Source organism: Mus musculus, chromosome 14 (assembly GCF_000001635.26).
Source record: "Mus musculus strain C57BL/6J chromosome 14, GRCm38.p6 C57BL/6J".
In the NCBI taxonomy this organism is placed as follows: Eukaryota; Metazoa; Chordata; class Mammalia; order Rodentia; family Muridae; genus Mus; species Mus musculus.
Genome location: NC_000080.6, coordinates 65,259,610 through 65,285,993, shown reverse-complemented (window position 1 = coordinate 65,285,993; position 26,384 = coordinate 65,259,610). Strand labels below are relative to the sequence as shown.

General features: G+C 45.8%; 2 protein-coding genes across 4 annotated transcripts in view; one reads left to right on the top strand and one right to left on the bottom strand.

Moving 5' to 3' along the window:
* The window catches only part of Fbxo16 (F-box protein 16), a 57,356-nt gene extending 37,980 nt beyond the window's left edge, over window positions 1-19,376 (bottom strand). For all 3 annotated transcript variants that reach the window (NM_001360383.1, NM_001360381.1, NM_015795.2), the window contains exons 1-2: window positions 19,211-19,376; window positions 15,159-15,294 (exon numbers count right to left, since the gene is read on the bottom strand). In NM_001360383.1, the coding sequence (NP_001347312.1) occupies window positions 15,159-15,257 (99 nt within the window). In that variant the 5' untranslated portion in view covers window positions 15,258-15,294; window positions 19,211-19,376. The remainder of the gene's footprint in view (window positions 1-15,158; window positions 15,295-19,210) is intronic.
* A 4,154-nt stretch (window positions 19,377-23,530) lies between these two features.
* Fzd3 (frizzled class receptor 3) overlaps window positions 23,531-26,384 on the top strand; it is a 70,023-nt gene continuing 67,169 nt past the window's right edge. Inside the window, exon 1 of the mRNA NM_021458.2 lies at window positions 23,531-23,662. The gene's annotated coding sequence lies outside the window, so the exon portion shown is untranslated. The remainder of the gene's footprint in view (window positions 23,663-26,384) is intronic.

The window sequence follows — 26,384 nt, the reverse complement described above, 5'->3', positions numbered from 1 at the left end:
ATTTCTGTATGTGTGCCTCTGGGCTTGCAACTTTGTGTCTACACAGGTTCGTTCTTATATCCTGTTTTGGATAGAAACCATGTCTGCCTCCTTTGACACATTCAAGCAGAGTGCCGGGACAGCATATCACAAGTCGCCGAGAGAGTGGAATCCGATGGATGTGACTGTGAGAATTGATGGCCTTCTGGGTGTTGCATTCCAGTGTGAGGGAATGTATATGTTGGTGTTTCTCTGAGCCCCAGAACATATGTGGATTTGAGCAAGTGAAGAGAAGACCAACGTGGGTATATTTGGCAGAGGAAGGGTTATGAAGAGAGGAGGAGAGAATAATGAACATATGCTGCTGTCTCTGCGGCTCCAACACAGACACCCTCTGTCGGCTTTCAAATGGGGACCAGTGTTACAGCTCTCGAACAGCTCTGCAGGAACAAGAGGCAGCTAGGCGAGACGGTGCAGACCTCAGGGCCTCCTGACGGTGGAGGTTGAGAAGATGCCTTTGGGCTGTCAGCGCCTCATCTTTTTCCTTCTTTCTCAGTCGCTCCCACTGTGGTTGTCAAAGGCATATTGAAATGGGGGCTGGAATACCGGCCTCAACAAGTGCCATGAGAAGTCCTCACTCTCCTGTGCGAGAAATCCCATATACCTCATGCTTTTTGCATATTAAAAAGAGAGAGTGCCCCTCTCACTGCCACAGGGATGTGATGGCCCTATAATAATGGCAGCAGATAAACTCAGGGTTATACATGCAAATAGAAGAAGAAGTAGAAAACACACAAGAGACAAAACTAAATCTGGATTCAAATGTTTCTGGAGCTCTGTATTAGTCAGGGTTCTCTAGAGTCACAGAACTTATGGATAGTCTCTAGATAATAAAGGAATTTATTGATGACTTACAGTCGGCAGCTCAATTCCCAACAATCGTTCAGTCACAGCTGTGAATGGAAGTCCAAGGATCTAGCAGTTACTCAGTCTCACGCAGCAAGCAGGCGAAGGAGCAGGAGCAAGAGCAAGAGCTAGACTCCCTTCTTCCAATGTCCTTATATTGTCTCCAGCAAAAGGTGTAGCCCAGATTAAAGGTGTGTTCCACCACACCTTTAATCCCAGATGAAAGGCATAGCCCAGATTAAAGATGTGTTCCTTAACTCGGAGATTCAATCTTCTGGAATCCATAGCCACTATGGCTCAAGATCTTCAAACCAAGATCCAGATAAGGATCTCCAAGCCTCCAGATAAGGGTCACTGGTGAGCCTTCCAATTCCGAATTGTAGTTCATTCCAAATATTGTCAAGTTGACAACCAGGAATAGCCACTACAATCCACCCCTTGTCAACTTGACACAAATAATATCTCATGTTCACATGAAACAATAACAAGGTTGTAAATACGCCTAACATGATATAACTATCCCTCGTACAATTGCAAACGCATTAGTAAATTTACAATGGGCATTCATATTACTTTATAATCCTCGTTTCTGCAACTGGTTACGTGGCCTTAATTGGTATTTATAACTACCTTCCTCTACTACCCATTCTGTATTTCCTTCACCTTCAGCCAGCACCTCAGCAGGTCTTGGCTCTTTTCCTGGAGGATTGACCCATACCTTCATTCCTGATGGGTCTGCGTCCTTTGTCATCCTGCTTGGATTAGGCTGTTGTAGTTTCCCATTGACTTTAATCACAGGACATGGTAGTACTAAGAGACGCCCTAAGGGATCTCCTGCACTCCAGACATAATCTTGCTTACCACCATTGTGAAGAGGTAATCCAATTTCCCCATGGTAATCTGGATCTATCACCCCTCCTAACACTGTTATTCCTTTTTTAGCCTGTTGGTTTAAGGGCATTAGAAGCCCAAAATGACCAGGGGGAAGTCTGAGCTTCCAGTTCAATGAAATGTTTGTTGTAGCTCCTGGTAGGAGCACTCCCCTCTCTGGAGCCAAAACTTCTAAGCCAGCAGAACCTAGAGTTATGGGGACAGGAAGCAAAAATTTTCCTAGAGGGTCACTAGGAGTGATAGTAAGTGGAACTATTCCGTTTTCCACCCCTTGATTCCTGGACCCATGAATCCTGGCTATGGGTGAAACTGTACCATATATCGAGCGCTGATTCAAAGCATATACTGCCTTCTGAAGAACTCTGCCCCAGCCTTCCAAGCTGTTACCACCTAATTGGCGCTGTAACTGCGTCTTCAAAAGGCCATTCCATCTTTCTATCAGCCCAGCTGCTTCAGGATGATGGGGAATGTGGTAAGACCAGTGAATTCCATGATCGTGAGCCCACTGTCGTACTTCTCTGGCTGTGAAATGAGTTCCTTGGTCAGAAGCAATACTGTGTGGAATACCATGACGATAGATGAGGCATTCTGTCAGTCCGTGAATGGTGGTTTTAGCAGAGGCATTACGTGCAGGAAAGGCAAATCCATAACCAGAATAAGTATCTACTCCAGTAAGAACAAAACGCTGTCCTTTCCACGAAGGAAGTGGTCCAATGTAGTCAACCTGCCACCAGGTTGCTGGCTGGTCACCTCGAGGAATGGTGCCATATCTGGGGCTCAGTGTTGGTTTCTGCTGTTGGCAGATCTGGCAATCAGCAGCAGCTGTAGCCAGGTCAGCCTTGGTGAGTGGAAGCCCATGTTGCTGAGCCCAAGCATAACCTCCATCTCGACCACCATGGCCACTTTGTTCATGTGCCCATTGAGCAATGACAGGGATGGCTGGGGAGAGAGGCTGATTGTCCACAGAACGGGTCATCTTATCCACTTGATTATTGAACTCCTCCTCAGCTGAAGTCACCTTTTGGTGAGCATTTACATGGGACACAAATATCTTCACATCCTTTGCCCATTTGGAGAGATCTATCCACATACTTCTTCCCCAGATGTCTTTCTCACCAATTTTCCAATTGTGATCTTTCCAAGTCCCTGACCATCCAGCCAATCCATTGGCTACAGCCCATGAGTCAGTGTATAATCGTACATCTGGCCATTTCTTCTTGCAAACAAACTGTAATACCATGTGTACTGCCCGAAGTTCTGCCCACTGTGAAGATTTCCCTTCACCTGTGTCTTTCAAGGTTGTCCCAGAAAGGGGTTGTAATGCTGCAGCTGTCCACTTCTGGGTGGTGCCTGCATAACGTGCAGAGCCATCAGTAAACCAGGCTCTAGTCTTCTCCTCTTCGGTCAGTCGATCATAGGGAACACCCCATGAGGCTATAGGCACATGTTTGGCAGCAGATGGCATTGTAACAGGAGTAGAAACCATAGGCATTTGAGCAACTTCTTCATGTAACTTGCTTGTGCCTTCAGGACCTGCTCTGGCCCGATCACGTATATACCACTTCCATTTGATAATAGACTGCTGCTGTGCGCGTCCCACTTTATGACTTGCAGGGTCTGATAGTACCCAGCTCATGATGGGTAGTTCAGGTCGCATAGTGACTTGGTGTCCTATTGTCAGACGTTCAGTTTCCACTAAGGCCCAATAGCAGGCCAAGAGCTGTTTTTCAAAGGGAGAATAGTTGTCTGCAGATGATGGTAGAGCTTTGCTCCAAAATCCCAAAGGCCTTTTCTGTGATTCACCTACAGGGGCCTGCCAGAGGCTCCAAACAGCATCTCTATCAGCCACAGACACCTCAAGTACCATCGGATCTGCTGGGTCATATGGTCCAAGTGGTAGAGCAGCCTGCACAGCAGCCTGGACCTGTTGAAGGGCCTTCTCCTGTTCCAGGCCCCACACAAAGCTAGCAGCTTTCCGAGTCACTTGGTAAATAGGCCTAAGTAACACACCCAAGTGAGGGATGTGTTGTCTCCAGAATCCAAATAGACCCACTAAACGTTGTGCTTCTTTCTTGGTTGTAGGAGGGGCCAGGTGCAATAACTTATCTTTCACCTTAGAAGGAATATCTCTGCATGCCCCACACCACTGGACTCCTAAGAATTTCACTGAGGTAGATGGTCCTTGAATTTTGGTTGGATTTATTTCCCATCCTCTGATACGCATATGTGTTACCAATGAGTCCAAAGTGGTTGCTACTTCCTGCTCACTTGGTCCAATCAGCATAATGTCATCAATATAGTGCACCAATGTGATATTTTGTGGAAGATCCAAACGATCAAGATCCCTTCTAACTAAATTATGACACAGGGCAGGAGAGTTAATATATCCTTGAGGCAAAACTGTGAAGGTATACTGTTGGCCTTGCCAACTGAAAGCAAATTGCTTCTGGTGGTCCTTATGGACAGGTACTGAGAAGAAGGCATTTGCCAGATCAATAGCCGCATACCAGGTGCCAGGAGATGTGTTAATTTGCTCAAGTAAGGAAACTACATCTGGTACAGCAGCTGCAATTGGAGTTACTACCTGATTTAGTTTTCGGTAATCAACTGTCATTCTCCATGATCCATCTGTTTTCTGCACTGGCCAGATAGGAGAGTTAAATGGAGATGTGGTGGGAACCACCACCCCTGCATCTTTCAAGTCCTTGATAGTGGCAGTAATTTCTGCAATTCCTCCAGGAATACGATACTGTTTTTGATTCACTATTTTCTTTGGCAGAGGCAACTCTAAAGGCTTCCATTTGGCCTTTCCAACCATAATAGCCCTCACTCTACAGTTCAGGGAACCAATATGAGAATTCTGCCAATTTCTGAGTATATCTATCCCAATTATACATTCTGGAACTGGGGAAATCACCACAGGATGTGTCCGGGGACCTACTGGACCTACTGTGAGTCGGACATCAGTCAAAACTCCATTAATCACCTGCCCTCCATAAGCCCCTACTTTAACTGGAGGGCCACAATGTTTCTTGGGATCCCCTGGGATCAGTGTCAACTCAGAACCAGTATCCAGCAGACCCCGAAAAGTCTGATTATTTCCTTTTCCCCAGTGTACAGTTACCCTTGTAAAAGGCCGTAGGTCCCTCTGGGGAAGAACTGGAGAAAGGGTAACAGCAAAACCTTTGAGTGTCTTATCAAGATCCTTCCTCAGAGGAACCTGGCCACCCCTTCATTCAAGGGGTTCTGGATCTGCAAACTGTCTCAAGTCTGGAAATTGACTCACTGGCCGAGATTGCTGTTTACCACGATCTAATGTAGCCTTTCTTTCATTTGGCTGTTTACCACGATCTAATGTAGCCTTTCTTTCATTTGTTTGAGAATTTTTCTGCTTATACAGATCAAACAAATATGCAGTAGGCTTCCTATGTATTTCATTCCTGGAAACACCATGATTGGTTAGCCAGTACCAAAGGTCCAACCGAGTCATGCCATTATAAATTTCACCTCTCCTGTGCTGACCATTACTGGGTATGTTATTATAAACATTCTTTTGTCTACGCTGTCCATTATAATAACTAGAATCACCTTGTCTCAGGCGATTCAATGCTGCCACCTGGCCCTTGTTACCTCGGAATCCAACTAAACCCAGTGAATTTAATTCATCTAATTGAGCAGAAGCATCTCCAATGCTAAGATCTGGCACAAGGAAAAGGGAAAGAACAAAACCCTTCAAATGTGCTGGTGCCCCTCTCACCAATTTGCGTCTTATAGAGCTGGTGAAAGGCATATCTTCTGGACCTTCCCATTGTGGACAATTATGCTTTACACAATATATCCACTCTAGCATTGCAATTTCCCTAAGTCTTAAAATCCCTTCATCAACACTAAGCCACGGAATATCAGGCATCTCCAAGTCATTTCCAGTAGGCCATCTTTTGATAAACACCTCAGCCAACCATTCAAACAAACTTTTGACACCTTTTTTAACTATGCGAGCTTCCGTATTAAACCTAGAATCTCTACTCAGAGGACCCATGTCAATAAACTCAGCCTGCTCTAGTTTTATGTTCCTTCCACCCTTATCCCACACCCTTAAAATCCATTCCCACACATATTCACCAGGTTTCTGCTTGAATGAATTAGCAAACTCATTAAGCTCCTTAGTAGTGTAGCGAATTTCCTCATGGACTACACTTTCTACCTCCCCTCTAGGAGCCTGTTTTGCTTTGAGTCTGGTTACAGGTCTAGAAGAAACTATTGGTGGGCCGTGAGCAGACTCTGCAAAATTAATTTCCTCATGTGGGGAAGGCATTATTTCAAGAGGTGGGGCTGAGGGTACTACTTCCTCAGGTGGGGCAAACCCTTGAGAATCTGAGGATTCAAAATTCTCAGCTTCAACATGGTCTTCCCACACATCCCCATCCCATGTTGTAGGATCCCATTCTTTGCCAATTAGAGCCCTTACTTTAACTGTTGACACACTCTGAGGCTGAGACTTGAATTTTCGCTGTAGTTCAGCCAACCTTACAATGAGAGTTTCTGTTTGATTTTCTGCAACTTGAGCTCTATTGCTACAAGAGAGAAGATTCTCCTCAAGGACACACTTAGCAACTTTTAGATCGTTTACTTGTGTCTGGAGCCTTTCGATTTTATCACACAACTCCTTCCTTTCATTCATCATTTTTTCCACAGATACTAAGAGCAGCCAGCCTGTAAAATCATTTTTCGATTTTTTCCCCATCTTGTAGAAAGCTTTGTGCACTGAATCACCTAATTCATTAAGAAAATCAAGGGCATTAGCTTCTTTAAGTTCGGAATATAGTTTCAACCATGGGTCTTCAAAATTCTCTGAGCTCCCAGGAGGGAGAGAATCTGGAGAGGTTTCAATAGTTGAAAGTGCTGGTGGATCAACAAGCCAATTCCAGAATTTTAAAAGATTCATCCTTGTACTTCTGTTACTCTAGAACCACTCCTGGTACCAACTTCTGTATTAGTCAGGGTTCTCTAGAGTCACAGAACTTATGGATAGTCTCTAGATAATAAAGGAATTTATTGATGACTTACAGTCGGCAGCTCAATTCCCAACAATCGTTCAGTCACAGCTGTGAATGGAAGTCCAAGGATCTAGCAGTTACTCAGTCTCACGCAGCAAGCAGGCGAAGGAGCAGGAGCAAGAGCAAGAGCTAGACTCCCTTCTTCCAATGTCCTTATATTGTCTCCAGCAAAAGGTGTAGCCCAGATTAAAGGTGTGTTCCACCACACCTTTAATCCCAGATGAAAGGCATAGCCCAGATTAAAGATGTGTTCCTTAACTCGGAGATTCAATCTTCTGGAATCCATAGCCACTATGGCTCAAGATCTTCAAACCAAGATCCAGATAAGGATCTCCAAGCCTCCAGATAAGGGTCACTGGTGAGCCTTCCAATTCCGAATTGTAGTTCATTCCAAATATTGTCAAGTTGACAACCAGGAATAGCCACTACAAGCTCTTTCTCCTCCATATACCTCCCCCCAAGCCAAGCGAAGCCACCAGTGTCAATTCAATCTTAGGGCCCCTCCCCTCCTCCTGAGCCACCAGTGCCAATGCAATCTGATGCCCATGGCCCCTCCCCTTTTTGCTCTACTAAGATCCACAGGGACTGAAGAGTGTCTGGATTTTTGCTTGTTTGGTTTTTTATTGTTGTTGTTGTTATTTTTTGAGGCAGGGTCTCTCTCTATGCAGCTTTGGCTAACCTGAAACTCACTATGTAGACCAGGCTGGCCTCAAACTCACAGAGATCTTGCCTCTGCTTCCCATGTTCTGGAGTTAGAGACATGTACCACTATGCTCCGTTGAGAGTTTCTGGTTTTGCCTCTAGTAGCTCTTGTTCATTTTAACTCCCCATATACCTTGAGAACCCCTTTCTCTTACATGCTCCCCAGAACCAGCAAGAACAGGTTCCATCACAGATTCTCGATGGCACTGCTGGTCAAGCAACGATAATGAAAAGGTTGCTGAAGTCATAGGAGCTCAGAGCTGAAAGAAATCCTAAAGAGGAGCTAGAGAGATGGCCCAGGGGTTAAGAGCACTTGGAAGCTTACATCAACCTGTAACTCCAACTCTAGGAGATCTGACACCCCCTGCTGGACTCTGTAGGCACTGCACTCATGTGAACATAACAATATCCACATATACACATAAACAGAAATACTAAAATAAATAAATAACTTTAAACCCTAAAGAGAATTTTGTTCAACTTCCTTATTTTAGATAGGACATGTGGACTTTCATGAAAGCTGCTTTGTCCAGATTTTTAAAAACGTAAACAAATCACTGGGTCTAGCTGGGCACTGTGGTTGTCTAGGTTAGGGTTTTACTGCTGTGAACAGACACCATGACCAAGCAACTCTTATAACATTTAATTTTATAAGACATTTAATTGGGGCTGGCTCACATTTCAGAGGTTCAGTCCATTATCATCATGGAAGGATAGCGGCATCTAGGCAGATATGGCGCTGGAGTTGCTGACAGTTCTATATCTTGATGTAAAGGCTCTGAGGAAGATTGGCTTCTGAAGGAAACCAATGGAGGGACTCCTCCGCACTGGGCGGAGCCTGAGCATAGGATCTCAAAGCCCACCTACACAGTGACACACTATCTCCAACAAGGCCACACCTCCTAATTGTGTCACTTCCTGTGGGCCAAGGATTCAAACACATGAGCCTATGTGGGGGGTGGAGGGGGCCAAACCTACCAAACCACGGTAGTGGTACAGTACTGAAATCCCCATACTCAGGAGTCAGAAGCAAGAAAACAGTAAGTTTGAAGCACAAATGGGCTAACAAAAAGACCAAAGGCCAAGCATGGTGGCACACACCTGCACCCTCAACACTTAGAAAGCAGAGGCAGAAGGATCTATGCCAATGAATCCTCTACTACATAGTCAGTTTAAGGCTAGACTGGCTTACATGAAACCCTGTATCAGAAACAAAAACAAACAAAAAAGGAAGGAAGAAGGAAGGAGGAATGGAAAAAGAAAAGAAGGAGAGGAGGAAAGGAGGGACCCTGGTACCAAACTCCCTATTCAGCTTAACTTTGCCCTGGTCTTTCACTATAATCATGGTCTTCTCCATCCTGACTGCCTGGAACGTACTGTGTAGCCCAGATGGCCTGGCACGGATACTTCTGCCTCAGCTTCCTGAGTGCTGAGATTATAGTGAATACCACCAAGCCTGCAGCCCTAAACTCTTAAGGACCTCCTGCCACTGTGCTACCTGGCAGTGGGAAGACGACTGGGCCTTGACATCATAACTAAGTTTTCAGAAGGAGGTTGGGCTGTACCATCGCGGTGTTCTCCGTGGGTGTGGCTCATGGAAACAAAAGGCACTGGAATGAGAGGAGAAGACAGTCCACAGAAAGGTATCAGAAAAGGAATGAGGTGGGAAGTGGGTTCTGTCACGCAGCAGGCTAAAGCAAACACAATGTCTGACTAAGCCAGACCTGGGGTGCCTTAGCTACTCAGCTGCTACTCATCCTAGCTACTCAGGAGGCTGATGCAGGAGGATCACAGATTCAAGACCTGCCTATTTATATTTAAATAAATAATTTGGGCAAGTCATTTTGTCGTCAGTCCTCGGTTGGACTTGTACTCTTATGTTCCCTGCATTACAGTGAATTTCCATTCCAAAGATGTGCAATCAGGGTCTTCCTTTTTAAGAAGCTGGAAAACAGACTATCTCTTTGAAATGGCAATATTAAAATGGCTCTTCTTTCACAGACGGCTGCAGTCTGTTTATATCACAGTTTACTCACAACCTGCTGTTAAGTCAAAATCCCTTGGTTGTTATTTTAGTCTGTTGACACTGCAATTACATATTTCCTCGTGTGACATCATTACAGTGGAGGAGGGAGCTATTTGGAAATCCTAAATTATGATCGATGGACGGCCACAGAGGTGCTGTCACCCAGAACAGCTTTTTCTCAGGCACGACGGGGTACATGATTCCATGCCCAGAGAAGTGGGGATGTGCACTTTTCGTGTTTCAAAATTATATATATTTAAGGTGTGCAATATGATGGTTTGGGATGCATACACAAGAGAGAAATAATCGCTAGAGTGGAGGTAATTATCCTGCCCATCTCTGTCCACAGCTAACTTTGCGTGTAGGGGAACGTGATCCTTCTAATTACAACACTGGCTGGCAGCACAGGTACTATTACAACACTCTCCCCTAGGAATCCTCAGTCCCCAAATTACTCTGTAATCGGCTGCATTTGCCTACCTTGATGATGCTTTATATTTTTTTTAAGTTATCTAAATTTGAATCCAGTCTCTCCGCTGAAAACCTGCTGTGACGTTAAAACCCCAAGTCTCTTATTTTAGGCTGAGTTGGTTATTACGTACTTCACATTGTATTACAGAACAGAGGGAAGACAAAACTTAAAGACAAAATGAAGGGCTGGAGATGCAGCTCAGTTGGTGGACTTGTTACTTAGCATGCATGATGCCTGGGCTTCAACCTCCAGCCCCTCATACTCGGGGCTTAGAGCCAGATGTCCCTAACTCCTGGACTAGGACGGGAAATTCGGGAGGATTAGGGAGGATTAGAAGTACAAGGGTATTTATGGCTACATAATGAGTTCAAGGCCAACTGGGCCTACATGATATCCTGTCCCAAAAGAGGGGAATGGGTGCTAGAGAAGTGGCACAATGGTTAAGATCACATGCTGCTCTCGTAGGGAACCCACGGTTCAGCTCCCAGCATTGAAGTAGGGAAGGACACAACTGTCTGTAATTCCAGCTCCAGGGAATCTGAGCACTTATTCTCTCTCTCTCTCTCTCTTTCTCTCTCTCTCTCATACACACATATTAAAAATAAAATATATATTTATAAAGGATTTCACAATGGTATATATACGTTTTTTAAAAATTCATTTGAAACAAGAAACTAATAACTAAATGATATTTTTTTGCATCTGAGAGTTATGAATGATAAGTATTTTCTCTAAAAAAATCATCATTAGATGTGATCAAAATATATTAAAGAACAAAGATAAGACCATGCCGTGTTTGCTATGTTGTATTGATCCTTTCTAGAACTGGGGGCTTTGTTTAGTATCCATTGGGAGGCAGATGGTTGACAGTCAGAAGCTCAGTGGAGCTGCCGTGGACCAAGGTTGTGACCTTGGAGGGGAGAGCAGCTGGTCACTGAAAGGTAGTGTCAACTCCAGATGCCTCCTTGATGAGTTGTGAGATGATTCTGAGGAAATCTAACAGCTGGTCCCCTGTGGGACCAGTGGAGATGTCACAGTGACTGCACTGCAGTCATCCCTGGCCACAAACCTATACCCTCCCCTTCTGTACTAGCCAGAGTTCTCTAGAGGGACAAAACTTACACACATATGCAATATTTCCTAGGATGGCATACAGGCTGTGGTCCAGCTAGTTCAACCATGGCTGTCTTGCAAAGGAAGAGCAAGTAGGCAGAGAGCACGCTTCCTTCCACTCTGTCCTTTATGTTACTCTGGCTGCCACCAGAAGGTGTGACCTGGATTAAAGATAGATCTTCCCACTTCGAATGATTTAATTAAGAAACAGTCCCTCACAGGTGTTCCCGGCCATTTGGGTTTTAGTTAATTCCAGGTGTAGTCAAGCTGACCACCAAAATTAGCCATCTTACCTTCTCTTCCCCTTCATTAGGGTCAATTCCTACAAGCTCAAATCCGCTTTTCAAGGATGGAGATGTACATCAGTAGGAGAACCCTTTGTGCAGGGATGCAATGACCTATGTCCCATCCCCCAGCACTGCCAAATAACACCACCAATAATTAATAAAGGACCATTCTTTATCACCCCACCTACAAATGCACCCAGGTACTTTGGAGACTATTAAGATAGCTTTTAAAAGATTTTTTTTAATTAATTATGTTTGTGTGTGGGTATGTGCACATGACTGCTAGCACCCCAAGAAGCCAAAGGTATCAGATCTCCCTGGAACTGGAGGTACAGGAGGTTGTGAGCCACCCCATGTGGGTGGTAGGAATTGAACTATGGTCTTCTGCAAGCTCTGATGTGCTCTTAACTGTGGAGCCATCTCCCCCAGCCACCAATTAAAAGAAAAATGGCAACAGAGTCTTGTATGCAGCCTTGCCTGTCCTGGAACTCACTTTGTAGACCAGGCTGACCTTGAACTCACAGACATCCTCTTGCCTCTGAGATCTTGGATTAAAGGCATATGCCACCACGTCTAGATGAAGATTTTTTTTCCACAGTGACCAAATTGATCAAGAGTTTTCTTGGAAGTTTTCTGAACATGAAGACACTCAACAATTTCATATTTCAACTCAAGTCACTTTCGCACACATGTGCAAAACCTTCACAATTCAATGAGAAAACAGATTTCCAAATCTGACACTGACGTTGGAGGAATAAGCTGTTATATAAACTGTTGGGGAGCTACGAGCATCACAACAGGTGCTCAATAAATAGTTGTTGTGCTGAAAGAAAAAGATTTCCATACGTTCATTTGGTGCTGTGAGGCCAGGCTCCATCTGCCTCTGCCTACCCATTCATTCCTGAGGGCTCCTTTCTTCCATCTCTCCCTGCCTCCTTATGTCATTTCTGCATCATTTTCCTTTATAGCTTCTCCCCACTTTATTTCTCAGGATTCCAATCTCTTACACACACACACACACACACACACACACACACACACACACACCATTAACTCATTTACTACTATATCACATGAGATTAGGAGAAAGTTTCTAGTTCTCAGATGAGAGACAGGTTTGACTATGAGCTTTGCTGAGGGTTACAGCAACAACAGAGCAACTCCAGCCAAGAAGGAGCTGGAAGGGCTTGTGATGGTTTGTATATGCTCAGCCCAGGGAGTGGCAATATTAGGAGGTGTGGCCCTGTTGGAGTAGGTGTGGTATTGTTGGAGTAGGTGTGTCACTGTGGGTGTGGGCTTTAAGCCACTTATCCTAGCTGCCTGGAAGCCAGTCTTCCACTAGCAGCCTTCAGATGAAGATGTAGAACTCTCAGCTCCTCCTGTACCATGCCTGCCTGGATGCTGTCATGTTCCTGCCTTGATGATAATGGACTGAATCTCTGAGCCTGTAAGCCAGCCCCAATTAAATGTTGTCCTTTATAAGACTTGCCTTGGTCATGGTGTCTGTTCACAGCAGTAAAACCCTAACTAAAACAGGGCCCAAAAATAAAAGGCAATGAATGTCTAAGAAAGGGTCCAGCCAGTGAAATACTTGTCTTGCAAATACAAGTTAATTGCATCCCCCAGAACTCACACTAGAACATCAAGAGTTGTGGTGTGTTTAAAATTCCAGTGCTGGAGAATCAGAGACAAGCAGATCCCTCGGGCTCACTGGATAGCCTGCGGCACCTGCTTGGTGAGATGCAAGCTTATGAGAAAACCTGTCTCAAAATGCAAGGTAGATCACACCTGAAGAGCTGAAGTTGTCCCTTGGCCTCCGCTCCCAGGCACGCACATGTATACTTGCAGCGCGCGCACACACACACACACACACACACACACACACACACACACACACGAACAGTGGGATGACTGGACTTGTGTTCTGGAAGCCACACCCAGACTTGTGCATTCTGAGAGAGTGGGAGAGGAGAAGCATGCCAATCTCAATGGGCTAAGGCTGAATAGGAAAGCCAGAGACAACAATGAGAGAGAAAAGGACGCAGGAAGTGGTGGTGCTGTTGAGGGGGACACTGAAGTGACTCACAGGGGCTGGGCAGGAGCTGTGGCGCTGTGCACTTCTCCTGGCTAGCCTCAACTGCCAGGGAGTCGCAGCAAGGGTGGGATCTGGAAGGTTAGCTGGGGCCAGGGCCCGAAGGGACCTCAAGGATGTGTATGTGTGGTGGGGTTGGAACGTGCCCTTTGGAGTAGACCCCATTTTCAGCCTCACACAATAGGATTGGTGTTTCAGAAAGATCTTTCTGGAGCCTTAATAGAACAGGTTAGAGACAGTGACAAGAGCCAGGGTGCTATGGTACTGTGCCTGGCAAGGAATGCTGGTGAGGCTGTGAGCAGAGAACATGGAGTTGGGTGGATTAGATCTAGAGAAAAGATTCACAGACCCAGAGAGCACATGGGGCATGGAGGCAAGGGTGTGCAGATGGATGTTCCTCCACAAGCTTCTGTATCCTAAGAGTCTGGGCACGCTGAGAAGTCAAGGCCCTGAGAATTCTTCACGTGGACCTGTTTTCCACGTTGCAAAGCAGGAAGGCAGCCTAGAGGGAGGAGTAGTTTGCATTTGCTGCTTGCTGTGACGTAGTAGATTCCCTATGCTCATTGGTCTTCAGCTGCCAGGAAACCCATCTCGTGGGTGATCGGCACCACTCAGCGGGTCAAAACTGACCAGGAGACCTAGTGGTTAGGCTTGATGCAGAATGGTTGCCCTAACAGCTCTGCTGTGAGGGGAAGTTCTTGGTCCCTGCTCAGATGCTTGTGTCCTTTAGTACTGTGATGAAATAGTACCGTCTTTTGTTCCACCAGCACTTGGCTCATTGTTAGCCTGTAAATTATGGTGAGGAATCAAGCCCCACACCTGACAGGGAAAGGAGAGATTTTTCTGTACTGTGTCTGGCAACGGGTGGTGGTGAGGCTGTGAACTGAGAACATGGAGCGGGGCTGACTAGGTCTACAGAGAAGACTCACAGACCCAGAGAACACATGGGAGGGTCATGGAGGTAAGAGTGTGCAAATAGATGCTCATAACATGGGCCCACATGATAAAGCACCTCATGATGGTATGAAGTGGGAAGATAGTGAGGTCGGTTTTACACAATGAGAGTGGTTGTTTCATTGCCCTGTAGGTGGTGTCCTGATATTCAGGGACTGATCAGAATTCTGCAGCTCCCAGAAGCAGGAATGCGATACCCTAGGGGGCTGCCATTCTCACGGCCCAGCCACGATCCTTTATCAGGAGTGTTTTATATGTGTCTCCTTAGAAGTCAGCTGGGAAGTAGACTTCTTAGGAGAACATCAGTCTCATGAGTACTTGGCTGACATATAGTCACTAAGTGACCTCAATTTCGTCCAGAAACTCAGGGATTCGGGCAGGGTGGGGAAATCCCTCCTGGACATCTTTCCTCCCCTCCCCAAATTCTATTGGCTCCAAGGAGATCCAGTGAGGATCCAAAGAATGATAACCTTTCCCTTGGGCAGGACTCTGATCTATTTTTTAGTCTTGTCCACATAGCAAAGATACAACTAAAGTTATTGTTGTTGTTTTGTTTTGTTTTTTGTTCATAGGCTGTGCCATCTTAAACAATTCCTGCTTATATTCTCATGATCAGAATTTTACTTTTTTTTTTCCCCTCCTCACGGACCCAAATGAGGAAGTCTGTCTGGCCACCTACCTGGTCATTCAGAAGCTGATGGTTGAGAGGTGTCCAGGTACTCATCTTTGTCTGCATTTTGGGGCCATCGATGCTTTTTGGAGGTGCAAAGGCCATCATGAAATGAACTGGTATTTTTCCATAAGAAAGACAACACCTATGAGGAGAAATGAATCATTGAATCTTCTGAGAACCGAATAAAGTTAATGGTTTTGTTTGATTGTTTGTTTGTTTATTTTTGTATGTTGAGAGAAGGTACAGGTGGGTAGATTATTTACCAAGAACCTTGTAAATGTCAAAAACTTCCTATGTCTGATCAGTACAAGTGTACAATGAGCTGGTGGCAAGGTTGTGGTTCAGTTCCTTAGACCACTGGAAAAAGTGAGGCTCACTGAGGTTATACACACACACCCTGTCCAAGATCATCGTGAGTGGAAGAGAAATGGAACCACTGGGTCATGGGGGTGGGGCTAGCTCAGAGGCATCCTTAGCTCATAACATAGTTTACTGGCCAGAAAGAGAAGCGTTTCAAATTGAGGGTCACAGTGCAACATAACACCCTTCACCCCAACATATGGGAGGCAGAGGTAGGTGAGCCTCTTTGAATTTAAGGCCATATTGGTCTCCATAGAGATTTCAAGGCCAGCCTTGGCTACACAGTAAGATCCTGTCTCAAAACAAACGTCTACTTTTTGTCCTTGGGTCATTAACACCCCTCCTCTGATCTTAGTGTAAAAGAGTTCTAGCCTAAGACATACTAAAGGGGCAAACATGTAGTGGTCAAGGCCACGGCTTTGGAGATGGACAGACGAGTTTATTGGGAAGAATTCTGCCGGTTTTGATGATCTGGTATACACTCTGCCTACTTTTAATCAACGTAGCTTAATTTCCATAAAGAATTCCTTTTCCCCACTGGTGTGGGTTGGTTGGCTCATTTTCCAGGTGTCCAGTTGCTGCTTTCTGTCTTCCTTTAGGGGCCATCAGTGGCCCTCTCATGACAACAGCTGCTGGGTGATTGGATCACGTTACAGATGGACTGACCGTGGCTTACTCTTTTCTGCATTAGTCACCTGAGCAGACTACAATGCTACCCCCACTCCTCTGACCCCCAGAAGCTACACACCCTTTCCTCTTCTGCATCTGTTAGCTAGATGCTGTGTCTAGTTTTGCAACATTTTTTTTTAACCTTGTGAAGTTTTTTTTTTAATACCAGTTCTTCTATTTCTTTAAAAAATTTTTTCTTAAACTTATTTATTTTTGTGTGTGCACGTCTTGTCTGTATATATGTATGTGCACCACATGCATGGTTAGTGCCTGATGAGTTCAGAATGGGACATCAGGTCTTCTGGAACTGGAGCTATAGATGGTTTGAACCATGGTGTGGCTGCTGGGAATTGAACCTGGGTCCTCTACAAGAACAACAAGCACCCCAACTTCTGAGCCATCTCTCGATCCCCACTTTGTGCAGTTTAAAAAAAAAATCCTAGGTATGTGTATCTCCAAAATGATGCTTAAAAGATAAAGAGAGGAAAAGTCTTGCCAAGGTGGCCTGAGTAATCTCCTTCAATCTTTCTTAGAACTTGTCAGATATAGAACTCCCAAAACCTGTACTTTAGGGGACCATGATGGAATATTTTACAATGGACAGTAGTGTGAGTGCCTGCCCTCAGTGTTTCTACTTCCCCCCTAAAAGATGGGTTTGCACACACAAGTAGAACTATGGCTGAGATGACTCTATAAATGAACAATGTTGAGAAGTGTTCAATAGTCAACACCTTCCCATGGTTCTGCCACTGAAGCCCTGGTATGAAGGGGCTCAGATTAGCCTTTGGGCCTTTCTCAGCTCCTAATGTCTAAGTTACTACATTTTTTAGGTAGGTTACAAAAGGCACAGGGAATACTTTTATTGCAGCATGGCTAACTAGCAGCCAGACACACACAGGTGAGCAGGAAGACCACAGATACAAAGCAACGCCACCTAGTTCATATCTGTTCAGGTAAAATTGTATACTGCTTGTTGTTTTTTATCTTGAGACAGGGACTTACTGTAGTCCAGGATGCCCTCAAACTCAAGATCTCACCACCTCAATCTTCTCAGTGCTGTTATTACTGGAGTTTGTCACTGTGTCCAGCCCCGCCCCCCTTCTTCTTCCTTTAAGACAGTAGCTGCTTTAAAAATCATAAAGCTGCCGGGATAAAAATCTATGCATCTCTTCCTAGGAAAATACACATGAAGCTAAAATTCTGCTTCCCCCAGGTTAAAAAAAAATCTCTGTATTAATCTGAGAAGCTCCCTTGCATGTGTGGAAAGCCATTTGATGTATTCTAGGTACCATTTCTGAATGAAGCTAAAGTAGCTTTTCTCAAAGATACCCTAAGGGTCTGCCCAGGCTGTTTTCTTCCTCCTGGTTCCTTGGGACTGAAAACCACTTTAGATTAGGCTTTCTTCAAAGCAGCAGCGGTAGTTTCCAGGAGGTGGGGTTAGCCAGGAGGCACTACTCTTGGTGACAGTCATGGAGAGGGCATGCCAGTGGGGACGTCTTATCTATCTTTTGTAATTCTCCTTTTCTGATTCTTCCCTCCTCCCTCAATCCCAGAAGATGAACAGTGTACATAGTTTGTATGCATACACAAGTTCACAAATAAACTACTGGCTACTATTCAAAACACAGAAGTTTTCACATAACACATACAATAAATAATTGCATCCTGTCTACCAAGACAGCAAAGATTGTCTCATCCTTGTCCACAGGTACAAGTTGCAGGTACTTATGACTCCCTTTCCTTTTAATGGCTGCCTGTCATTGTGTTTCATGTAACTTGGGATAAAACTGTAGAAAGAAGGCCCAGGGTTCTCACCCCCTACATATGGCTCCAAGCTAAAGCCCAACACCCAAGCAGAGGTCCCAGTTGTCACATGCTTCCGGTCTGACCTAAATCTTCTGAGCCATTGTCCACACCATCCCCATTACACAATAATTTTCCTAAGGATCTATCCCAGGCAGGCCTCAAACCTGCTCCTGAAGTCATGGATGACCTTAAACTTCGGATCCTTTTGCCTGCATCTCTCAAGTTCTAGATTGCAGTGTTCGCCACACGCCTGATTTATGCAGAGTTGGGTTCTGGCTTCATGCATGCTGGACAAGCATTCTACCAAGTATTCGATACTCCAAGCCCTAAGTTTCGTTTTGTTCTGTCTCGATTTTGTTTTTGTTTTGAGATAGAGTCTGCCTCATACCCCTGGTCGGCCTGGAACTTGCTATGTAGACCAGGTTGGCTTTAAAGTAACAAAGATCCACCTGCCTCTTGCAGGGTCTGTGCTGCCAAACCGTCTCATCTCACTAATGACTGGAATTCCAATTCCTCAACTCGAAGTCTGGGTCAACTCAATGTAACTATTTCAACCTAGTGCCCCCTTTTCCTGTACTCTGTCCAAATCCACTGACAGCCTGACCACTGTAAGGACAGTGGCATGAGGCCCTGATGCTTTGGGGCTCGTGTATTCTGTCACTGCTCATTTAAACTCCAGTCACAGTATCACAGCCGTACATAGTAGATGCTCAATAAATGTTATTCAATGGAAGGGGGAAAATGTCCTGGAAGAGCATGGGGAGGGGGAGTTTGAGAATTAAACCTTGTGGGACTGCACACTGAAACTCAGAATATGCTGACCCTGGCACAGAGGAAATACTCAAGGTTGTCAAGAGTTTTATTCGGAGGTTACAACGAAGACTAGGATTGAGTTTCTCTGCTAACACACAATTCTCCCACAGTACACTGTAAAATCACCAGACAAAGGGGATCTCGCACAGTATCAGAAATAGAGGGCGGGTAGGTTTAAATAGGAATTCACCCTATATTCAAATAGTTAAAACCGAAATAAGCACTGTAATGCATGGTTCTCAAAGCTACTGCTTGACCTGCACTGTAATTGTTGGTTGTTAATTGCAGAGGTGTGAAGCAGCCATTGAAACCGCAGCGCACTTTAATCCCCAGGAGCCCCAGCAAGCTTTTGGGAAGCTGGGGAGCTCTCTCAGAATCTCCGTGTTTTTCCTGCTCTACCCACTGCTCACCTCAGCAGCTGGCTTCCTTCTTCAAGCCTCTGGTTCTGGGGTTGCTATCGTTGCACTAGGGCAGCTTTCTTTGACTCCTTTCAGCCCCCACCTTACTGCTTCCAGCAGGCCAATCGCCATCTATAAATCCTGTCGCTGGCATCCGGGGTCTCTTAGGCAACAATGTGTGGACTCTTGATTGGCCAGGGTATCCAAGGAAGGCTGGCTCCAAAATTGGGCACAGAGATAAAAGGAGAAAGTGTGGCAGTCGGGTGAGTGGGAGGAGCTGTAACATCTTGATAAAATTCTTGGAGGAAGCTGTATCCAATCCTGAAACCAGCAGCCTTGAAAAACCTCCCTTCAAGACTTGCTGCGTTTGTGTTCCAAAACAGACCGAGCATGCTCAGTTGTGTTGCTCTGGTCACTCGGGAGCTCCGAAACGCAAACTCCATTATGCCAGGTTTTAAGACTGCCCAGACGGAGGAAATAACAATTGGCTACGGGTCAGATGGGAAAAAAAGCACCTGCAGAGGGGAGGGGAGGTCGTGGGGGAACTGCCCCAAGCCAAGTGACAGATACGCCAGGGAACCAGCAGATGGCACGCCCTTATAAGAATAACTGTATTTAGGTTTTAAGATCCAGTCACATTTAATTAGCTAAATGTATTGAGCACCCAACTTGTAGTGAGAACCACAGAATTCAAGGATTAAAAAAAAAGAAGAAAGAAAAAAGAAAGAGAGAAAGAGAGAAGGAAGGAAGGAAGGAAGGAAGGAAGGAAGGAAGGAAGGAAGGAAGGAAAGGAAGGAAGGAAGGAAGAAAGAAAGAAAGAAAGAAAGAAAGAAAGAAAGAAAGAAAGAAAGAAAGAAGGAAGGAAGGAAGAAATCTGAAGGCGGGAATGGTAGCTCAATCCTGCAATCCTAGCACTACGGAGGTGGAAGCAAGAGGGTCAGGGTTCCTAGGAAAGTTTTGGCTACAAAGGGAGTTGGAGACTAGCCAGAACTCCAAAACCCTGTCTAAAACATAAGAGAAATCTAATGAGAGAAACTCAACAGTGTAATGTGCAAATAACCAACGGATCTAGTAGCTGTGATAACAAGTCCTGAAGAATTCCGAGAAGTTGGAAATCCCATGCCTGTGTAAACAGTGCAAAACAATTTTGATAAGCAGCAGCAAACCAAAACTTAACCCCAGTACCTAAAAAGAATACAACTTCCCAAACTACCTTTGCGTACTAAAACAACGGACACCTCCAACTTAAGCAGTCCTACAGATCCTACGTGTTTCATCATTTTTAAAAATAGTATAGTTTTAAATTTAGGTTTATTTACATGTGTGTATCTATGTCTGAGTGTTAGCCTGTGTCTGCCATGTGTAGAGGTCAGAAAACAACTTTCAGGAGCCGAGTCTCTGCATCACGTAAGTCCAGGGCTTGAACTCATGTAATAAGGCTTGCCACCAAATGCCTTTACCTACGAGCCATTTTGCCAGCCTTCCCTTTCATTTATTTATTTTTTTTAAATAGGCAGAATTTGCATATCTACCATTTAAATGAAAAGGGGACAGTGCATCTCGTGGAGGTTGGCGCTTTCCCTAAGTTAACAGTGGATCAGTAAGTGGCAAAGCTGAAACGAGAACCTAGGTTGTCTGGATTCCAACTTAGTGGTTTTTCCAAATGACCAGCTTGTATGTAAATGAATAGACAAAGCCTTTGGGGATGTGAGGGGGTGGCCTGGGGGAGGCAGGTAAAGATGTCATACTAAATTACCATGCATTACCAGTTAACATTTATGGTTTCAAAAAACGGGTTCATCCAGAAAGGCACCAGTTTTAACAATGCCTAGGTGGCTGAGTCTCTCTGTGAAGTTCCCCCTTGTTAAAGACTTTCTATTAGTGGTTACAACATGGAAGGAAAGGGAGATGGGACCTAGAAAGCATCTGGAGTTATCCCCATGGGATTTGAATGTTTCCATTCCTCATAGAGGATCCCCTCTTCTCTGCTCTTAACAGTACCTTCTGGGTCTCCTCATGTCCCACAGTTCCTCCAACTGACTGCTCCCCTAAAGGGGAATGAGTCACCCCGTTCCCACTGTGTTCCTTGTGAGTCACCCCATTCCCACTGTGTTCCTAAGGAACATGCACACATAGCCCAGTGTCTTGTGATACTTTGACATTACTTCTGTGTGGAACATATCACACATAAAGAAAAGCTTAGAGATTTTATAACAAACACTTGTATCTCCACAAAGATGTTTCCACCAATATGCGTGCTCTTCTCTCTCTTTCTCTCTCTCCCTCTCTCTCTCCTTCCCTCTCTCTCCCTCTCTGTGTGTTTACCAGACATGCATGTAGTAGCCCTTTCCGCACACAGATCCCATTGTCCTTGCTATGTCTAGAAAACAATTTGTGCACCGCCTTCTTGTTCCTTTTTGGACAGTTTCATTATATATATGTTCACTCTTTGTTTTGTTTGTTTGTTTGTTTTTGTTTTTCGAGACAGGGTTTCTCTGTGTAGCCCTGGCTGTCCTGGAACTCACTCTGTAGACCAGGCTGGCCTTGAACTCAGAAATCCACCTGCCTCTGCCTCCCAAGTGCTAGGATTAAAGGCATGCACCACCACTGCCCGGCATATATGTTCACTCTTACAAGTGATTTATTCTTGACAGTTTTTAAAGATGTACTACCACTTATATATAGCAGTTTCCTTTTCTGCTAAGTATTGTATTTATTTATGGGACCTGACGATGTTGATATATTTGTAATTGTGTCTGTGTCATCCCCATCTGCTGATGTGAGCAGTGGCGTGGCCTGTGTCTGTTTTTATAGCGTACTGTGTACACTGAGTAAGAAGGCTCCTGCAAGCACATTTCCAGTGCCTTAGTAATGGGGATCTAGCACTACATAAAGCTATGACAAAGTTTCTCCTCCACCCCCATATACCACCTGCCTCTTCATTTACTCTCATCAAGAGACACCACTGGGTCCCTGGGGCATGCTGATTTGCCTGGAATGGCCCTAAGAATCAACATTATTGTCCTGAAAATGTTGCTGCACAAGTGCCAATAAGGAAAGTGGAAATTGCTATTTCAGATTTTGTTTATCACGCTGGCCTATCAAATTCTGTCAATTCTGATGTGAGACTGACCTGAGCACAAGACTTTTCAGCATTCACTAAATTACCTGAGAACCTTTTAAAAATTATATCTGACTCTGTCTCTTGTTATCTGTCTCTCTGTACACCTATGGGCCAGAGGTCAACTACAGGTGTGTTAGTCAGTTGCTCTCCACCTAGTTTTTTGAGACAAATCTTTCACTGGCCTGGGGATTCACCAAATGGGCTAGGCTGAGTGACTAGCTAGCCCCAGGACCCACCCTGGCTCCACCTCCCCAGCACTGGGACCACAAGTGCCTGCTATTAGGACTGATTTTGTTGTTGTTATTTTGTTGTTGTTGTTGTTTTGTGGGTTCTGGGGATGTAACTCAGGTTCTTCCGCTTGTATAGCAAATGTTTTACCAACAGAACTGTATCTTCAGCCCATATGTTCTCACCGTAGCCATTTATAAACATAAGGGTCAGTAGTGTCAAGTACAATCACTTGCAACAGGGCCAACGTTGCTGTATGTCCTGTGAGCTACCAAGAGAACCAAATGAAGCCATGGACTCTAAGTTGAAGATGGACAAAAAGAAAGATAGGTAAAACCCTGTAACAAAGAGAAACGCAATCACGATTAATTGAATACAGGCTCTTCCATTAAAATGCTGTGTGACTAAGTAAGACATCCAACCTTTCTGAGAGTTCTTCTCCCTGTTGGGAAAAAATAAAATTGTGTTTAGATGACCTCTAAAGAAATCTTTCAGCTCCTCAAGCCGTGCATATAGCAAAGGGAGTGGGGAGCCCTCTAAGCGGAAGATGAGGCATGTCACCAGCGAGCACAAGCTCCGTCTGTTTATAGTAAGGTCTCGGTGGAGAGGACGCGAAGTGTGCACCTGCTTCGCCGGTCAGAGTGCAGCGTTGCAACAGACCGGGTGTCCCTTGCTACCTGTGCGCGGCACTACCCTTCACCGTGAGTCCCCGAGGTCCGAGGTTGGCACACTGGCTTCCGCACTGGACCCGCACTGAGAACTTGGCTCAGGCGGACTTTGCAAGAAGGACTGGGCACATGTTGGATGAATGCCTCCAGCGCTGGGAACCACCAAACCGACGCGCGGCGCTCAAGACGTCACTATCACCTAGGACGCCAGGCTGAGAACAACGAAGCCGGTCAGCGCTGCACAGCCAGGAGCTGGATAGGAGGCTGACCGTAGCGCGCATGCGCGGCACGTGCGCGCGCACCTCCCTCCCCGGGCCGCGCGCCTCGACGCTCGCGAAGGCTCGGCGCGCCTGCGGTCCTCGGCCGCTCGGGGAACCTGAGGGACGCGCGGCTGCCTGCGGGGCCAGCGGCGCTGCCCGGGAGAGCCCGGAGGCCGGCGGTGAGGTGAGTCGTGCGGCCGACGTTTCCTCCGGGGCCGGGAGGGCGGGAGAGGAGCGTTGCGTGTGGAGAGCGCCGAGGCGCCTGCCCCAGCCCAGCCGCCCCTCGTCAGGCGGCGCTCGCTGCTCGCGTCGCGGCCGAACAAAAGCCCGAGGCCGGCGCTGCCGAGGCGGGCGCGGAGCTGCGGCTGGCGAGCGGCCCGGCCGGAGCCGGGTCGGAGTGGGCGGCGCGGAGTTCGGGGCCGCGGCCGCTCTAAGCGAGGATGCCCTGGGAAAGCGGCGGGGCCGGTACGTCCCGCCCGCGCCGGGCAACCTGTGCGAGTGTGGACGCGGCGGGTCCCCGCGCCGGTCGCCTGCGGGGAGCGAGGCCGGGCCCAGCCGGTTTCTGCGCTCGGCGCCGCGGGGGCGTGGGCGGGAGGACGATGCGCCGAGCTCCGGCGCCGCTGCTTCCCTGCAGCCCCCGGCCGACCCCTGACACCCAGCGCCCAAAAGTTGTCCCTTGCTGCCCATCAGTTTGCAAAGTCGGAGGCTCCCAGCGCCGCGCGCTCCCCAGGTACCCCCGCGGTGGGGACTCGGGGTCGGCAGATTTGCCCTGGGATGCGGCGTGAATTCCTAGCCTCTGGAATAAAGGCACTGAGATGCGGGTAACGTTAAGGTTGTAAACATCCCATAGGCTTTTCGCATCTTGGGACTCTTGGAGGTAGGGACTTCCTCAAGGGAAGAGGAGAGGGCTTTTTCATTTTTCTTTTCTCCTCCCTTTTCCTATTCTTTCCCTCTTGTGGGTAGAAAAAGAACAAAAGCACATGCCATTAATTAGGCAGAAGAGACTTAAAGTTGAAAAACGTCTCGAGAGGTCTGGGTTTTCGCCCAATGATAGAATCACAATTTTTAGCTCCCTTCTGAATTTCTCAGACTGCCGAACAGACGCACCAGCTTAAATCTCACGGTGGGAAAGTCCTTCAGTACATCCAGAATGTTTGTTGATGGGAATTGGGTTGCTTTGCAAAACCAGTACATGAGAGCAGGGAAACAAAGACCAGCTGGGCTTAAGGATGCCACCTCCCTTCTCAGCCTGCTTTGGTCCTCGGTGGTCTACTGGGCATAATGGGCTAGAAGAGGACTAGATAAATCTAGTTGTGTATTAAGAAGCGGGTACTCAAGTTGTGCATGATAATGGCTCATGCCTGTAATTTGAGTAATCGGAAACTAAAGCAAGAGAATCTCCGAAAGTTACAGGCCAGAATAGGCTGTGTAGTGGACCACTTTCTCAAAAAGAAAGGAGGCGATAAGACCTTACATTCTCTCTCTACCTTTAAACAAATCAGTGTCGTCGTCGTCGTCCCCCCTCCACCCCCGAAACAACACATTTTCTTGAACCACAGCATAAAGGTAAAAAGATTCAGGGTTAAGGAGCCAGGGAAAGGAGTGTAAATATTTGGAAGGATAAAACCGAGATAAACTATAACCCGGTTGCAGCTCTTCCCTAGACTTAGTAAAACAGTGGGTAGTGTTGATCTGTCTGCCCCCAAATGCTTTGAAACTGTTAGCAAAATAGGCATATTTTTAAATAAAGTCTAGAATTCTCTTTCATCTTTCCTGTTTTTTTTTCCTTTTGTCTAGTGATAATGTGCCTCTCATCTCTTAAAAGGCTAGTAAGGGTCCATTAATAGAAGAGAAAGTGACTGTGGCCTTCTCGTCCGTTTCCCCCCAGATTTCTATGAACTTTATTTTCTGTTTTGGGTCTTCAAGTGGATGGTTGTTTTGTTTTGTTTTGTTTTAATTTGTTTTGTTTTGTTTTAATTCCATGCTTGAGATATTTGAAGTAGAAAGGGTTGAGAGGAATTTAATAGTGATGTGTATAATACAGTGTAAGTCTTTGTATAATACAGCATGAAACCTTTATTGTGTGGGAAGAAGAGAGGAGGGGGTTCTGCTTACAAAAGAGTGTTTCCCTGCTTGACCTCTGGGAGCTGGGAATCTACCCCACTTATGTTTTATATTAGTTTGTTACTAACACTCTACAATGATTTTGTATGTAAAACTGAGCATGAAATCAGGTGTGGTGGCACACACCTTTTATCCCATCACTTAAAGGAGAATCTCTGTGAATTCAAGGCTGGCTTGGTTTACATAGCCAGTTCCAGGACACCCAGGACTGCATAGAGAAACCTCTTCTCAAATAAAAAAAACCCAAAACCAAAAAAACCCAAAGCCTTCTGAGCATCTTGGTATATTGATTGTTCTTAGGAGGCAGGTGGTAGGTAGCAGTTCTTAGCACATCATTATCTTCATTCAGTAGAGATCTGTGCAGAGAGATACAGTAAGGTTCTGAGGAAAGAAAAGGAGTTTTCAGTGGTGGTACTTGTAAGGCTGGGAATAACAACTCTTCATTGGCTCGAAGAGACGTTTAGCTGCTGTTTCAGAAATGGTCTCCCTCTCCAATTTCTAGTTTATCATTCTGGGAACCACTAGCTTCAGTGCATCCAGGGAATGCACTATAAATGAAGCTTTTGAAGACTACAACTCAGGGAGTGAGCTTAATACATTCCAGTCTCCCCCTCATTATGTCTCACCAAAACAGTACTTTACTGAAAGCACACAAAGCATATGGTTTTGCTAAGGGAAAAACACGAGCACTTGCTATTTCCTCACAAAAGCTCAGAGTTCTTGGACCACCTTTATTTATTTTATCCTTTTTGCCATCCTTTTTGCCAGCCTCTATTCAACTT